Consider the following 17,472-nt stretch of genomic DNA (forward strand, 5'->3'; position numbering starts at 1 on the left):
TGAGGAGCATCGGTTATATTAGACACCTAGTTTATTCATCAACCATTTTAATTTTTGCTTATTGATGCTGTTTTGACAAAAACAAGTAAATTGATTATTTGACAGTTACCTCTCATCCACTGGAAGACGTTCAGATCAGACAGTCGGTCCCTTACTTGACTGCCAAGCACATGATTATTTTATGGGTTGGATATTACTGTTTTAATATCATCTCTTTTTTTAATGTATTATGTGCTTTATGAGTGAGTGGTTTTACTATTTTTGTCTTTTTCTATTTTTGTTAAGAGAAATTCCAATCAATCATGTTGATATGGCAACCGACAATCATACATAACATGTTTTGGTGTCATCAAGGTAACGTGATATGTTGCAAAGTGATGTCCCATTACTTGTTAAACCAATTCAAGTCCTTGCAGCTTCTCACACGCAAGCACTCACCAGGTGACGTCAATTAAGTCCTTGAGGATTCAGGACTTAGGGGGGACATTGGGATTGGGCCTGTGACTGGATCCTGACAAAGTAGGATTTTAAAAGCAGGACTTTTACTTGTAATGGAGTATTTTTACATTGTGGTATTGATTACTATTAATTACTTTTACTTAAGTAAAGGATCTCGCAGTCTTTAATCCACCACTGAAAACAAACATCATTCTGCAAAGAGAAGAGAAGAACATCCAGCTGAAGGAACAAGAAGAAACACATGATTTTGACTGGACGGAGACTTTTAATATATCAATACTTTATTTATCATCAAAGGGAAATTTCAGTGTAACAGCAACTATCACATGAATGACAAAAAACACATGTAGCTTACAAAAAAAACACACAATGAAGTGTGTGTGTGAATCACCAAAAATATATATTTATACAGAAAGTACTATACTAAAAAAAAAAAGTAGAATAAAAATGGAATAAAAATAGAATTTTAAACTTTAAGGCAAGATATTGCTATTAATGTGCAGTTTAAATGTAAAATGTGCAAATTACAATTGCAAAATGTAGAATTTTACGAGAATAAAGTTGTGATTTCTAGATTAAACTCATAATATTAAAATAAAGTCGGAGAACTTCTACAATTAGTCGTATTTGTTCAGCCTCCAGACAACAGGTGGCGCCATTAACACCTGTAACGTCCAACAAACGACCCCGAACACGAAGAAGAAGGAGATGAAGACGCTGCAGAAGATAAAGGAAGAAGAAGAGTTGGAGGAGGAAGCGGACTGCCGCTGGCTGCCAGCTGGAAGTTGAATTTCAGTGTGAAGCAGCAGAAAGCAGCGTGTTGTTGTTGTTTTTGTTGTTGTTGGTGTTTTTGTTTACCATCCTCCTGCAGCAGCAGAGGTCCGGGACGCTGTGTGATGAAGAACCGGAGCCTCTGAAGGCTGAAAAACAAGAAGAAGAAGGAAAATCTGCCTCGTACGGTGAGTGTTATTAACATTCAGTCTGCTGCTTGCTCCTGTTGATCCGGATGAACCAGGATCAGGCCTGAACTCTGACACTCATCGTTAATTAACAGCTAATTAACAGCTAATTAACAGCTAATGACTGGAGCATCACTGCAAGTCTATGATAAAACAAACTACGATACTGAAATGAAAATGTAGGTTTAAAGGTATTTTTTCCTATAAATTAACAGCCACATTAAATAGTGTTTAACACTGTAGTAGACATACTCAGATCATTTACTGCAGTAAAAGTACCAATACAGCAAAGTAAAAATACTCCATTACAAGTAAAAGTCCTGCATGAAAAATACAGTAAAAGTACATAAGTATTATGAGCTTGATGTAGTTAAAGTATTGCAGTAAAAGTAGTGGTTTGGTCCCTCTGACTGATATATTATTATATATGACATCATTAGATTATTAATAGTGAAGCATCAGTGTTAGAGCAGCATGTTACTGTTGTAGCTGCTGGAGGTGGAGCTAGTTTACACTACTTTATATACAGTTAGCTAGTTTAGTCCACTGGGGCCCCTCCAAAGGGTCAGCAGATAAATCTGAGGGGTGGTGAGATGATTAATGGGAGAGGAAAGAAGAAAAAACAAAGTTCTGATACACAATCTGTTTTTTGAGTTTTTGGACTTTTTCTCTAATCTTTGATTTTTGCTGAAATATTGGATCATTTGAACATTTATTGAAATGAAAGCATGTGAGAAGTTTAGAGGGAAAAATCACTATTTGGTGGAGCTGTTAACAACTCATAGACATGTGAAATGTGACCCCGACTACACACTGCTTTTTGTAAGACGTCAAAAGCCAAAAAGGTTGGAAACCACTGGTTTCATCTTTAACAATGTGTTGTATTTTAAAAGCTTGATATATTATCCATTGTGTCAAATCTTCATCTGAAAAGTAACTAAAGCTGTCAAATAAATGTAGTGGAGTAGAAAGTACAATATTTCCCTCTGAAATGTAGAAAGTAGCATCACATGGAAATACTCAAGTTAAGTACAAGTACCTCAAAATTATACTTAAGTACAGTACTTGAGTAAATGTACTAAGTTACTTTCCACCACTGACAGTCAAGGCAGTTGCTGGACACAACAGCTTCTTGTTTGGTTGTAACTCGTTTAGAGCTGCAACTAAAGATTATTTTCATTATCGATTAATCTGATGATTATTTTCTCAAATGTCAACCCAAAGATATTCAGTTTACTGTCATAGACGACTAAAAAAACCAGGAAATATTCACATTTGAGAAGCTGGAATCAGAGAATTTAGAAATTTTCTTCTTAAAAAATGAGTCAAAACAATTAATCGATTAGCAAAATAGTTGTTGAGCAATTTAATAGTTTGCACCTAATTGATTAATTGGCTAATTGTCGCACTCGTTATTGAGTAAACATAAATTAGATAATAATAACATACATATAGACAACTATAACTGAGTGTCACAACTTGGTTAATGTGTTAAAAACGTTTTTTATTGTGCAGCAGTATTCAACTAACTAATAATTATGTGCTTGTTAATTTGTTAATTTCATTCTTAAAGGATTGTGTCTGAGATATGTTGTGAGCAGAACATTTTACAGTGTAAAAATAAACATATTTAAAGGAGGAGTGTCCATAGTAACGGTGAAAGAAGTTTTCCTCGCTGTAATCATTCCTCCTGTTCATACTGGATATTAAAAGATCCTTCAAATGTGCTTTCAATGGAAGTGATGGAGGCCAAAATCCACAGTGTGTCCACACAGTCATTTAAAAGTCTGTGTGAAGCTTCTATTCAGCTTCAGCAGTCTGAGTTAGTCATATCAAGTGGATATCTGACACATTTACAGTCTTTTTAGCATCAAATTCCCTCTTTGTGTTTCCTCGGACAGTGTTTCCCTGTTGAGCTGCAGGTGGAAGTATAGTAACAAAAAGAGGAACTTTGGCACTAAAAAGACTGTAACGTTGAAAGATATCTACTTGATTTGACTCATTTGGACGCTGAAGCTTCATATTAGCTTCAGATAAACTTTTAAACACATTTTATTGAGCAGGAGGAATGATTACAGCAAGAAAAACATGTTTAATGTTCATTTGAGCTCCTGATTTGTTTGAAGAGGGACGTGAAAAACAGTGATAATGATACACTGATACTAATATATCTGTGATGAAGTGATATATGCAGATATATCACTCAGGCTCATGACAGAGTTCAGTGTACACAAGAAGGCTTTTATCAGGATTTATAACATCATTAGCAATGTGATAGTAGAGAAAAGAGGAAATGAGGAAGAAGGGAATGACTGGCAATAAAGGTTCCCGACCAGGTGAAGTGGGGACACTGTGTTTCATGGTTGGCACTTTAACCTCTAGTGTCATGTTTTACCTCTAAAGTTTTGGTCTCATTTTAACAATAAGACCTAAAAAATAATTGAGAAATGTAATTTAAAGCTTGTTTTTTTGTGGGAACCCAGATGTAAAGTTTGAATGTAGGGAGGAAAAACTGGAAACACGTGTAGCAGCTTATCAGGTTTCTATTCAGTCAAACTGGTACTGTCAGAGGCCAGGTGTGTGTGTGTGTGTGTGTGTGTGTGTGTGTGTGTACCTACCTACCAGGATATCCTCCTCCAGTGTTGCGTCACAACGGTTTCTCATTACTCAGACAGACTCTTTATTCAGTTGTATTTACTTTCTTCTTTCTTCATGTTGGCTTTTACTGCAGGTGTGTGATTCATATTCATACCTTATTTCTGTATTGACCTAAATCTGATTGGCAACTAAAACCAAAATAATAATTAACTTCATTAGGGCTGCCACTAATGACTTTCAGTAATGATTTACTCGATTAATTGGTTTGTCTATAAAATGTCAGAAAATAATGAAAATGCCTGTTATAAAGTCTTCAAATGTCTGTTTTTATCTGATCAACAGTCAAAAATCCAAAGATATTCAGTTTAATGTCAATTAGAACACAGAAAAACTTCAAATCATCACATTTGAAAAGCTGCAACCAGCAAATTTTTAGCGTTTTTGCTTAGAAAATGACTAAAACGATTATTTAAATAGCTGCCGATTCATTTTCTTTTGATCAACTAATCATTGCAGCTCTAAACTTTGTATATATTCACCAAAATACAATAGAAGTTAATGGAATAACACATCTGTCCCTGTTACTCATGGGGACGGTGTTCACAGTGAATCTTTGACCTTTGACCCTTCCTCCTTACTGTCAGTGGGTCTGGTGAGCAGCGTGTAAACGTGTCTTTCAGGTGATGGATGCAGAGAGCGGGGAGATATTTCTCAGCGGTGACGGCGGCGCGGCGGCAGACAGCTGGCAGCTCGACGCTCCGTTCTCCTGCTCCGAACTCGTCTTCAGCGGCGGAGAGAAACCCCTGCAGGACTGGGCGGTAGACCCCGACTGTGTGAGTCTCCTACATCTGTGTGATAAGATAGTTCGGGTGATGTTATCTGGAGTCTCTTCTCTGGATTTCTGACCTGGTTTCTTTCTTAGAGAGAGAAAATATTTTACTGACATTGTGATTGAAAAATGGTTTCTTTAATCCCGACATCATTAGTCTTATTTCTAGTTATCCAGACGCAGTAAACAGTTTACACTTCTACTTTTCTCCTGTCAGATGTCTTCATATTTAAATGATCATTTTTGCGTATTTTAAACTGTGTTCTTTGGGTTGGTATTAGTTTACATTTATTTATGTTGTAACTCAGATTCTTCTTATCAAGGCTGTAACTAACGCTTATATTCATTATTGATTAATCTGATGATTATTTTCTCTAAATAATCAATTAATTGTAACGGGACAGAGTGCACAGTAAACTCGACAGCCACACATTCTCTGTTTTGTGTCTTCAGGTTATGCTAACCCATTGTTGCTAACTTTGGAGCTAACATCCTTCACTTTTCCAGCATTTGGGGAAACAACAGACGTGACTTTTTAGCATTTATTAACTGACACACTGTAGTCTGTACTGTACATCTACTGCCAGACTGACAACTTTTCCTACTACTACTACTACTAACCTTTTCCTCTGCTCCGCTGGCATCCACCGTCATTTCTCTGCTCCTCGCTCTTTCCCGCTCGCTACGCAAACATAGGCCTACTCCTTAACGGAGACACGCGAACAGTGGTTTCCCAGGCAACGACACAGAGTTTGACTCACGTACCGGAACAGCGCTGCTCAGAGACTCCCAAACGCTGTCGATTTCCGAAATCGATTATCAAAATAATTTTCTTTCGATCGACTAGTTGATTTATCGTCACAGCTCTTCTTCTTATCAGATCCTTGTTCTGGTTCTTGTTGTTTGAGCAAGAAAAGAAACCAGAACAAAATCCAAAACCGGCTTTGTTTTCAGCAGATTTAGGCTGCCAGAAGTCATAAATTAAAAGATAGAAAGTGAAGTAATAATCTTTTGGTTAAGAAGTAAAATAAAGAAGAGAAATGTGCTGAATGACGCAGATTGTAGTGTAACTGGATCAGGATGTTTCTCTTTAGTCTCACTTTGAGTTTCAGTGCTAAATTTAACATCTTGTGATGGTCTAAGTTCAGTTTATAAGGCTTTACATCTTGGCAAAAGACAATAAAGTTTAAAAAGTTGTCAGTTGATTTTAAAAACAGTGATTTAAGTATAAAATAGTGACTGTTGTTCAGATACGAGCATCAGTGTGAAACCGTCTGTTCTCTCTCAGACGCTGAGCGACAGCGAGTCAGAGGACGTCCTCCATGGTGTCGACCCAAACGAGGTGTTTCCCAGCGGCCCGCCCGCCAACCCCTCATCAGAGAGCGACAGCGGCATCTCCGAGGATCCTGTCGTCGAGAGTCCCGTCACCGTGGCGGCTCCCGAGACCACCCAGACGGCCCCGGCGACCGTCTACCAGGTGGTGTATGACATCAGCGGCCTGGGCAGTGTGAAGACTGAACCGGGACAGCAGAACGTGGACGTCATCTCCATAGAGCTCGGTGAGGTTTAGTCAGGAGATACGATGATGTGTAGAGTGACAGAAGGGATTTCATGACTACTAATTTTTACTTGTCGCATGTTACAGCCTATAAGTGCAACAGACCATTTGAAGTATTTTGCTTTGTACTCTCTGTATACTGGGATTAGTCAGTCGTTCCTGTCCCGCCTGCAACTGGTCCAGAATGCTGCAGCCAGACTACTGACAGGTACCTGGACCATATTAGCCCTATCCTAGCCTCTCTCCACTGGCTGCCTGTACGGTTCAGGATTGATTTTTAAGTTCTCCTGTTTGTTTATAAAGCTCTTTACGGGCTGCTCCCCCCTTCTAGATCACAGACCTTCTAACCCCTTATTCTACCCCTAAGTTCTAAACTTAAGTTTAGGGGCGATCATGTCTTTTCGGTTGCAGCCTCTAGACTGTGGAGCAGCACCCCCCCCTCACCAGATCTGCTCCCTCCATCAACTCTTTTAAGTCCAGGCTCAAAACTTACTTTTATTCACTAGTGTTTGAATCCTCCTGATGCTGAATTTTGGTTTGTGGCTGTGATGCTCAGGTGTTGTCTGTTTCTACCTGAGAGCTGCCTCTTTGTTTGTGTCGCTGTTTCTTGTATCTGTGATTTTAGCTGCCTGCTCTGGTCTGATTGTTTTCTGCTTCATAAATAAATTTGACTTTGACTTTGATCCAGCAGAAGGCGTTCTTAAAATTCACTCTCAGCTTGACCAATTGCTCTTCAACCTATCAGTAAGCTAAGCTAGTAAATAAAAATGGAGGACAGTAGCGTGCAAAGTCGTGCTGATCAGATAATCACGACACCGAAACATCTGAGCAGCAGTTTGTGGTGTTTTGGGAGCAAAATTACCAACAATGAAAAGGCTGTTTGCCAACTTGCTGCCTTTCTCGACAATGACAACACATCTGAGGACTCAGCAGCCAGTTTACCACACAAGTATCAACTCTACAACCTGGTCTGACACAGTGCAGCTCTACGACCACACAGGCAAATATAAAGACTAAACTGAACAGTAAGACGGATGGACATCGCTGGCTTTACATGCTGTTACGGGTTGAGTTTGAATTAATTAAAACAAATTACTTGTTTTTGTTGTTTTTTTAGTTTGTTACCTGTGTGTGAGGCCTCTACAGATCCTTACACTTGATTGTATCATGATGTCATTTCCTCTCCTGTGCAGATGAATGGAGCTCCCAGCTGTTGTTGTCGGACTCATGCATCGTTAACGAGCTGCCAGTGGTTTCTGCCGCTCGCCTCGACGGCAGTTTGACCTCCATCGACCCTCCCAGCCCTGACGGAGATCTGGTAAGGCTCACCGTCAGGTGGAGTTGAGGCAGAGTTAAGCTGATGCTGGAGGTCTGACTCTTCTTCTACTGTTGCAGCTGTACCCGGATCTTCAGCTGACTGAGGAGGAACAGAAGCTGCTGACTCAAGAAGGAATTTCTCTGCCCAGCAACCTTCCTCTCACCAAGGTCAGACAGCTGCTGTTGAATCACAGCTTCTTAAACTCAGGATGTTTTGTCACAAAAACAAGAACACAAAGCTGGTTTGTCCCTGAAAAACTGAGATCTGAGTTTATTCTGACATGAAGGAGTGAAACACAGTGTAGAGACAATAAGTTGTTTTTTTTTTTTAAATGAACTTTTTATTTGTAGGCTGAGGAACGAATCCTGAAAAAAGTTCGGAGGAAAATCCGCAATAAGCAGTCGGCTCAGGACAGCCGACGCAGGAGGAAGGAGTACATCGACGGTCTGGAGAGCAGGTTCAGTTTGGCGTCAGATAAAATCTCACATTACTAGAACATGATATCCATCCCGAGAGCTCAGGACTCTCAGGAGGTTTTCAGTTATAGTAATACACCTGTATGTGTGTGTGTGTGTGTGTGTGTGTGTGTGTGTTAACAGGGCTGCTGCTTGCTCAGCACAGAACAAGGAGCTGCAGAGGACAGTGGAACAGCTGGAGAAACACAACATGTACGACTAACTATTGACTCCTTACTAGGGATGTGCCCGAATACAAATACGTTATTCGGCAAATAGTGTTTTTTTTTTGTTTTTTTTTTTTTTTACGAATATTTGTTTCATACAAATATTTCAAAAATTATTTGTTCTCAGGAAGAAAAACAAACCATGTCAAATACCAGAGTGCAGGTCGGTTACATCACTATCTCAGTGTCTCTCCTCTGCTCCGCTGTGACGTCTATCAGCAGGTCTCAGTGAGGGGAGTCACATCCACCTGTTACATGACGCACATTTCCTAATTTAGACATCACTTCCAGAGTCGGGAGTGTTCCCCAGAGATAAAGCTGAACTACTGACACATGCTTTATGAACACTTATTGTAACACTTTAATTTTCTAAAATTAAAAAGGTAATAGAAACAAAAACAGGATTTTTAAACATCTGTCCACTTTTATTCGAATACAAATAATTTTACTGCCTCAACAAATACAAATACAAATACTGGGTTCTCTGCACATCCCTACTCCTTACTGTATTATTCACTGTGCTGAAACCCTGAGAACATACAGGCATAAAACTCCATTTTAATCCTAACAAAATGATAAAACATTTATAATACTCACATGCAAATCGATGGCATTTCTTAATAGCCCGACTTCTTCTGAAAATAACAATATATTGCATGTAGTGACTCTGCTAACAGCCTGTAAATAAAGGGAGTTAAGACCCTGCAGAATGCCTCTTAGAAAAGGTTTCCAGCAGCAGAGGGTGCTGTTGGCTTCTTGTTCTCAGCTCATCTGCAGTGATAGTTAAACTTTTAAATATGGAGGAGCAACTTGATCCTTATAGTCTAAACAAATCTTTAAATCTTTTCCTTTCAGTCTGTAATGATGATACATTTAAGAGAAGTTGTTTTGGTTTTGGAGTTGCAGATATTTCTCTCTGTGCAGCTGTGGAGATTATTTAGTGGTTCGATTTTTAATTCAGAACAATTTATTCGTCCCTCAGGGGGGCAATTTGAGGCAAACAAAAGAACACATATACAATTCATCCACACACATAAAAAAATAATCAAGTTGAAATACACACGGCGGTGACGTTTATCAGTCTACACACAAGATAAACTGACCACTGAGGCTGTTCACAAGTCTAAAACCAAACTTCCTTCTGTTTGTTTTACATACAGATGATCTAAAACTCTTTTCTGATGGTATTAGTAAGAGTTAACCAGCAGATAAATGAAAAGGTTAAAAACACTTTTGATATAAGAGGATTAAAATGTTGTGGATGTTCGGAGGATGTGAATAAAGAGATAATGTAAGTCAATGTGAACTCAGTGACTGTATCGATGTGTTCAGGTCTCTGCTGGCTCAGCTGCGACAACTTCAGTCTCTGATCAAACGGACGGTCAGCAAAGGAGCCCAGACCAGCACCTGCTTACTGGTAGGAAACACACAAGATGCTGTGTGTGTGTGTGTGTGTGTGTGTGTGTGTGTGTTTGTAGCAGGGTTCAGGATTCTGCTCAAGGGTTTCAGTTCTTTTTGAATCCTGGTTTTGATTCTTTCCATATTATTTGATTAAAGAGAAGAAGCCAGCATATTCAGCTCTATTTGTTGTCGAAAATTTAGTAGCAGTTTTTGTCTAAAAGGTAAAAAAAAAATAACAAAAGCTGCAACGATTAGTCGATTATTTGAATTGTTGATCGAAAAATGATGCCTCGTCAACTAAAAATGAATCGTCAACTATTTTGATTAATCGTTTTAGTCATTTTTCAAGCAAAAATGCCAAATGTTCTGTTTCCAGCCTGTCAAACTTGACAATTTGATGGTTTTTTTTGTGTCATATTTGACATTAAATTGAATATCTGAAGGTTTAGTCAGACAGAACAAGCAAATTAAAGATAAGTTTATGTGCAGACAGATTATATGTGCTATGTATGAAAAGCTCCTTAGACCAGCAGACAGTGAGGGACAGACAGCTGTCTTCATCCCGGTCGAGCCAACCTGGTTTTATGATTGTTGCCATAGAGACAGCGCTAAAGTAAACAATTTTATAACGATGTTGTGACAAGGGACAAGGTCACCTGGGCACAGCAGCACTTTGAACTGTAACTTCTGATCGAGTCTGTGTTTGTCAGTAAATCTTTTTGCATAAGACGTCCATATATCCTGGAGTTTCTGGATTGACGAGCTCAAGATTTCTATAACAACAATTTTTAGCATTTCATAGACGATTAAATTATGAATCAATTAATTAATTGAGAAAATAATTGTCACTTTCAGCTTTAAAACCAACTACTGTCTGAGAAGATTCACAATTCTCCACTAAAAAGATTCTTTCAGAAGTTAATAAGCGGAATATAAAACATAAATTCCCATTTCTATAAATTTGAAACAGTTTCCAGTTCAGCGTAACTGACTCTTGATTGCAGATCCTGATGAACGGAGACTTCAGGCTCTGTTAACATGTCTGACATCACTGCAGTGAGAGACAAACTGTGTGTGTGTTTGTGTCCTCAGATCATCCTCGTCTCTCTGGGTCTGATCATCATGCCGAGTTTCAGTCCGTTCAGCCGTGACGCGTCTGCAGACGATGACTACAGACCCACAGGAGGTCAGTCCCTCTTGCATCACTTCCTGTTTTTGTTTGTTTGTCTGGAAATAACAGGGGATTTGATAAATCATCACTTTGCAGAGATGCAGCAGGATCAGGAGAATGAATACATTTAATTCTTTAAGAGTTTATGTGACGGTGGTGCTGACCCGAAGGGTGCGTCAACAATACGATAAAAAACTTTCCTTCGGTGGAATCACTGGAAATGATAGCATAGATGCTTTAAATAGTGTACATAGTGTATATAATACATACTTAAATAGTTCCAGGGTTCACTGTGGATCCTCCTGGAAATAGGTCTGACAAACTGCTACTGGATGCGACGCTGCGAGAGAAGCTTATGAGCTTTAGTTTGCTACGCAGCACAGGCATCACCGACACCATCTGACACAGAGCCTCCAGGCGGGAGACACTGGAAGTGCTGTGAGTGAAACAGAAGCAGGCCAGCCTGCATCGTGGGACAAGGGCTTGCAGATCCAGACCGGTGTTACACTGTATTTGGTGACCCATCAGATTCCGTGACTTGCAATGTTGGAAGAGGTATTCAGATCCTTTACTTAAGTAAAAGTATCAATATCACAATGTAAAAATACTTCATTACAAGTAAAAAGCCTGTATTTAAAATCTACTTAAGTAAAAGTATAGAAGTATTACAAAATTAGCACTTTTACTTAAGTACTTTTAGTACTTTAATGCAGGATTTTTACTTGTAATTGAGTATTTTTACATTGTGGTATTGATAATTTTACTTGAGTAAAGGATCTGAGTACTTTTTCCAACACTGCAGGTCACAGAATCTGTTGCCAAAAGCAAAGAACCGGTGGTGGACTTCAGGCGATCTGGAGACGCCCCTCCCCCTTCTACACATTAACAACTCCGTGGTTGAGAGAGTGGCAGGCACCAAGTTTCTCAGTGTAAACCTCACTGAAGATCTTACCTGGTGCTGCCATGTCACATCCATGACCAAGAAGGCAGTGCTTCTACTTCCTGCAACAAGTTGCATCTCCACATGTTTCAGATCATGCATCTCTGCAGACAGTGGAGAAGGTCTTAAAAACTGCTGGTTGCATCATTGGAGCCCCGTTACCTTCCATCCAGGACACTTTCCATAAGAGCTGAGCCAGCAGCACTCAGTACACACCCCTCCCTGAAAACCAGAACCTCCCGCAGGCTGTGAAACACCCTTCATACCCCAAGCACCCGACAGACAACTACCCATAATCCCCCCTACACATACTCACTCACATCAAATCCAATTCTACCTCAACAAGGCTGTAAAGTTACTGGATCACCTGATCCTCTTGCACTGCTGCACTCTATTTAGTATTCTGTATTGTAGAACATTAGCCAGATGTATTTATATATATCTTTTGCACAATCCATGTCCATGAACGCTGTTAGTTTTTTTTATGCCTGTATAAATTCAACCTTGCACACTAGATTCTTTACATTCTCTATTAATATTTTTTCTATTTTTTTCTTTTTTAAAACCTTAATTTTTAATTCTTCTGCAGTTTTAATACCTATGCATTTATGCTATTTTTTCACCAAGCCCGGGTAAAATTTAGTTCATTCATAGGTAGTGTTTGATACTGAAAAGTATAAATGTAACTGTGATGAGATGACAGTAAAGGTTCTTGAATCCTTAATTCTTAATTTTTTAAAAATTTTGCAGGATTTCCTCATTTATGTAACTTTTTCTGAACAACTTATTTGTGCAAAATTAGAGATGTGAGGTTGTTTGTTCATATATACAGAAAACATACAGTAACATAAAAAACGACAAAACTTTACTCAGTTTTCACTCACTTTCACTTTTTTTTTTAATCTTTCCAGTTATTTCCAGAAACATCCTGACAGACCCCATCTCCTCCCAGCCGACAGCAGACGAGGCCGATGGTCCGGCGGTCCAGTCCGACTCCTCATCGCAGCTCTCGGACCTTAGCCAATCAGGACCTCCGGACGGCGCTGCTGTACTGCAAGAACCAGCAGAAATCCCTGAAAATACAGGCTTTGACGGCATAGTGCAGGAGGGGAGCCAATCAGGGAACAACTCTACTCTTGTTGCTAGGCAGACTGAGCCGTTGGCCCTCGGTTTGAGGTCGACATCCGGGAAACGAAGTCACGATCCTGCTAAACCGGCGCACGCTGACGAGATGTAGAGGAACTGTTTCATCCAGAATAACTGCACTGTTTAGTGGATCCGAGTCTGCTGACGTCGACCCTGCAATGTTTCAGATTCGCTGTAAACACACGACCACCCGGAGATGCTCCGATTGATCAGCGCTGATCAGTATCAGATGTTATCTGTTAGAAATGAGTCAATAGGTGGTGGTTTTAAATTTAGCTGATAAGAAAACTGATCATAAAACATTAGAAACAAACATGTCTGCCTGTCTTCATATGAACCGCACTGCAGTTAGAGCCGCCTGCAGCAGCTGTTCATAAGTTCAAACTTAACCTTGTTATAATGTCACGTAAAGTAAAAACATATCTGACCTGACACTTTACATTTCACAGAAAAAACACACTGAACCTCAAATTATTAAAACCAATAACATGAGACTAAATTACCGAATTTTATCCAACGTCAGACCTACATTCACAAAACAGTTTATTTTATCTTTTGGCCCTAAAAATACATAATCAATACTTGCAGCCCCTGGATTGCTCATTAACCCTTTCATGCATAGTGGTCACTACAGTGGACAGCTATTCAAAAGCTGTTTTCTTATATATGCATGGGGTTTTAATTGTATAGTTGCACATCAGTCAACACAGTGGACTCTAGTGCATCATCCCGTACACTGCCATCCATAAATTTCTCAAAACCAAGATGGCCGCCTGCCGGCCGGAAATACTTAGCTGCTCAGAAGTATCTTGCCGATCCTTCTATAGTAATAGACCCTTACAGGTAAATAAAATTTTGTAACATCAAGTAACAATCAAAGAGTAATACAATTGTTAAAATTTCCAAGTATTGATTTTATGTTGGGAGAAAATGACAATTAATCATCTGTCCACTGAGTTGGACAAACTCCTTGAAAAATGCGTGTTTTAAAAAAGATGAAGTTCAAATATTTTTTTTCATGCCTAAAGAGGAATAAAAACACTTCCTGACTGAGTTTATCATAATTCATGCATGAAAGGGTTAAATCCAAACATGTTAACTGAAGGTGCCTCTTCGTTGTCGGCACAACTAACAAATTGGTTTCACAGTTTTGTTTTTTACAGCAGCCAAAGAGATTTTTTTACCCTTTACTCTTATTTTTAAATTTATAAATTTAATTTAATTTGCTGGCTTAGTTGGGCTGCTTGTGGTAAATTTGCTTTGGACACACGATGCTGCTGCTGTATTATTCCCACAATGATCAGTAAGAAGTTAACTCTTCACTTTTGAAGAGATTTATTTTTTTTACCCCTAATGGATTCTTGCGGTGTTAAAGGTTTGTTTCACTCTGGTTAACATTTACATATTTCTGTGAAATTATCCAAACATGACCAGACAGAAGCTGAACTGAGGGGCTGCTTAAAGGGCCAGAGTAAGATAAAGATTTTAAGCCCTGCAAAGATATTCCAGTAGAGCCCCAGAATATAAATATTCACGTGGAAATGTGCAGAATACGTGTTTCTGTTAAGCATTTTGCAGGTTAACTTTAACTAAAGTTCTGCTGTTGGTTTAAAACTGCAGATGAATTTCAGTATTTTGTTCATGACTAACTTATTTCCGAAGCTTTCTGCCACAATATGAAGACACTAAAACTTCTCCCTACAAATATTAGACATAATACTACAGAAATATAGCGTACTGTACAAAGTACTGCAGGAAACCATCACAGCAAACATGAGGTGCAGGTTATATTTTCATAAACAGCTTTTCTGCTGCTATATTTACATCGCTTTACTAATTCACAGTCTAAGTTAGTGTAAATAAGCAGCTGTTTTATTTAGGAAAAGGAATGTAAATATCAGCTCAGATTTGTCTTAGTGGCCTTTTTCACCCCGTACAGTAACCAACCACCAAAGTGCTGACTCACCGCTGCACATCTAACGTTAAATTAACTGTAAAATTAAAACTAAATCTTATACAAAGTCGTGTGTTTCTTGGTCATTTTGTAATGATTCATTTGTAAATAGTTGAGAGACAGAAGGAAATGTGGGAGACGTGCAGCAAAGATCCTCTTCCAGGATTGAATTATGGTTTACGTGATACTCGCCCCACTTTTCTTATTAATTTAACTTTTATTTATCGGGGGGCGGAGGGGGTCACAACTGAAACTGAAAAATTCAGCTGCGAAACTGAAAAAAAGTGACGGCAAAAGAAAAAATCAGTGAAAGAAAAGTCTGAATATTGTAATCACGTTTCACTCTTATATAATTTTATTATATGTGTCTGTTTTGTTTTTATTTTGGTTTCAGTTTATTTTTATTCACTTTTATTTTTTTCCGTCTTTGATTCTTGGGAGATTTTGTTCAATTATTATGGTACAAACATAAACGTAATCCCATAGTCAGCAGGAACACAATATAAATCTGATGGGTTGGTAGAAGAAATATATTTCTGGTACGTAGTTTGTTTTCTAATTTTGCTCAAGTTTAACCCTTCAGGACTCTATAAATTCTTCAGATGACTCTTTTATAACCTGTTGACAACATGACAAGTTATTGTTTTTTTTTTTAAAGAGGTCGCAGCTCCAAAAGGTGTTAGTGCCTTGCTCGAGGGCACTGAGAGTTTTGCTCTGTCAAAACACTCAAAGTGAAATGTGTATTATGAGAGAAAAACTCCCAAATGTTGTAACAAAGTGAAACTTATTTGGGGCTTTTTTATAAATAATGTTGAATTGTCTTTGTTGAAGGGATTTGTTGAGTCTAGTTGAACTCTGAATGTTTTTTTTTTTTTAATTTTAAACAAGATAACAATTTTTATACAAATAACAAAATGTATTTATTAAGTTCCATCAACAGGATGGGAAATTGTAGCTGATTTGTGATCAGTTCTTCAGAAACAGCCTTTGGACTTCACTGAATCCAAATTAAACAGTTTGAGCAGATCAGATAAAAACTGTACAAACCTGGTTTTATGTTAAATATATCAGAAATAACATCTCTAACAGCTTTGCTGTGTTTGTGTGACACTTCACTCATCTGCTCACAGGCTTTATCCTTCATATTTACTCTATTAAAAGGAAACAATCAATGGAAACTGTGTCTGATTTATTTATTATGTGTTTATGAGACAGTGTGACTATCACCATACACTGTAAAAAAAAAGTTATTTCACAGAAATTTACTGTATTATTTTACAGGTTTTTTTTGTTTTTTCTACATGATATAGGCCACGCCCATTTACATCAGAAAAAAATTCCACCATTTTGAATTTTTTGGTAAACACATTTTTTCCTTCTGTTGGCACATATTTCATCTAATCTTCACCAAACTGGGTACATACCATATTTAGATGACCCCGAACAAAACTTATGAGTTTGTTTCTGGTATCACTTACGGATTGTCTGTAATTGGTTACCAAACCTTTCAAGGCATGACCTGAAGCCCTTAACAGGCTGTAACTCTTTAACACTAAATTGGATTGCAACCAAATTGGGAATGTTGTACATTGCACAAGTGTGTAACATTTCATACAATGGTTCACATGTTCTCTGGGAGAATGTGCACGACATACTGAATCATGGCACCAATAGCCCCACCTTGCGGTTATTAATAAAACTCCACCACACTATTTATTAACTACCATATCTCTTAAATGTAATATGCCATGGTAACCGTGGCGGCTGGGAACAGCTTCCAGTTCTCACATGCATTTTCTTCAGAAAATGCAAAAATATCCTAGTTTTCCTTGTTATTCTTACTTAACATTGTCTCATGAAGCACAGAGAAAAAGAAAACTTTCAGATTTTTTATTATATGACAAACAAAAATTAGCAAATCCTCACGCTGAAGAAGCTGCAACATGAGAATGTCTTGTATTTTTGCTTGAAAAATGACTAAAGTACTAAATTTAATAATAACAAAAAAAGTGTCCAAATTAAATTCTTCTGTCAGGTTGGTCGCTGCTGAGAAATCAGCTGTTTTCTGCTTCAAATTTACAAAATATCTCTTGAATGCGGAGGTGCTGATGACTTCTAATTAAAGATTTAAACTCTTGTGTATCCCTGGACAGTAAATGTTGTTGAGCAGCTAAACATGTCTGCCACTAAATAATGAAATAATTTGTCTTTTTTTCAGCCTCTGTACTCCCTCTAGATTTTGTCTCAATGACGCTGTGGAGAAGAATTTAAATCAGACATGCTGAGCCTTCACTCACAGAAACACAGTTCATCAGTCAAACAGGCACATGGTGAGCAAACCCATGGCTTTTTGAATATTTAGATCCTTTTATGTTGAATAATTGACAAGAAGAACCTGAAGGGGGGCTACTTCCACTTCCTGTTGAAATGGCAACAATACACAGCGGAGCAAAACAC

General features: G+C 38.3%; 1 protein-coding gene across 1 annotated transcript; it reads left to right on the forward strand.

Moving 5' to 3' along the window:
* Positions 1-963: 963 nt before the first annotated feature.
* Positions 964-16,193, forward strand: creb3l4 (cAMP responsive element binding protein 3-like 4). Its single transcript, XM_067600380.1, has 10 exons — positions 964-1,418; positions 4,697-4,849; positions 6,134-6,404; positions 7,597-7,721; positions 7,799-7,888; positions 8,072-8,178; positions 8,321-8,389; positions 9,736-9,820; positions 10,897-10,990; positions 12,827-16,193. Exons 2-10 carry the CDS (start codon positions 4,700-4,702, stop codon positions 13,150-13,152), a joined length of 1,317 nt encoding a protein of 438 aa, XP_067456481.1. The 5' UTR covers positions 964-1,418; positions 4,697-4,699; the 3' UTR covers positions 13,153-16,193.
* Positions 16,194-17,472: the final 1,279 nt, after the last annotated feature.

Source organism: Thunnus thynnus, chromosome 10, assembly GCF_963924715.1.
Source record: "Thunnus thynnus chromosome 10, fThuThy2.1, whole genome shotgun sequence".
In the NCBI taxonomy this organism is placed as follows: domain Eukaryota; kingdom Metazoa; phylum Chordata; class Actinopteri; order Scombriformes; family Scombridae; genus Thunnus; species Thunnus thynnus.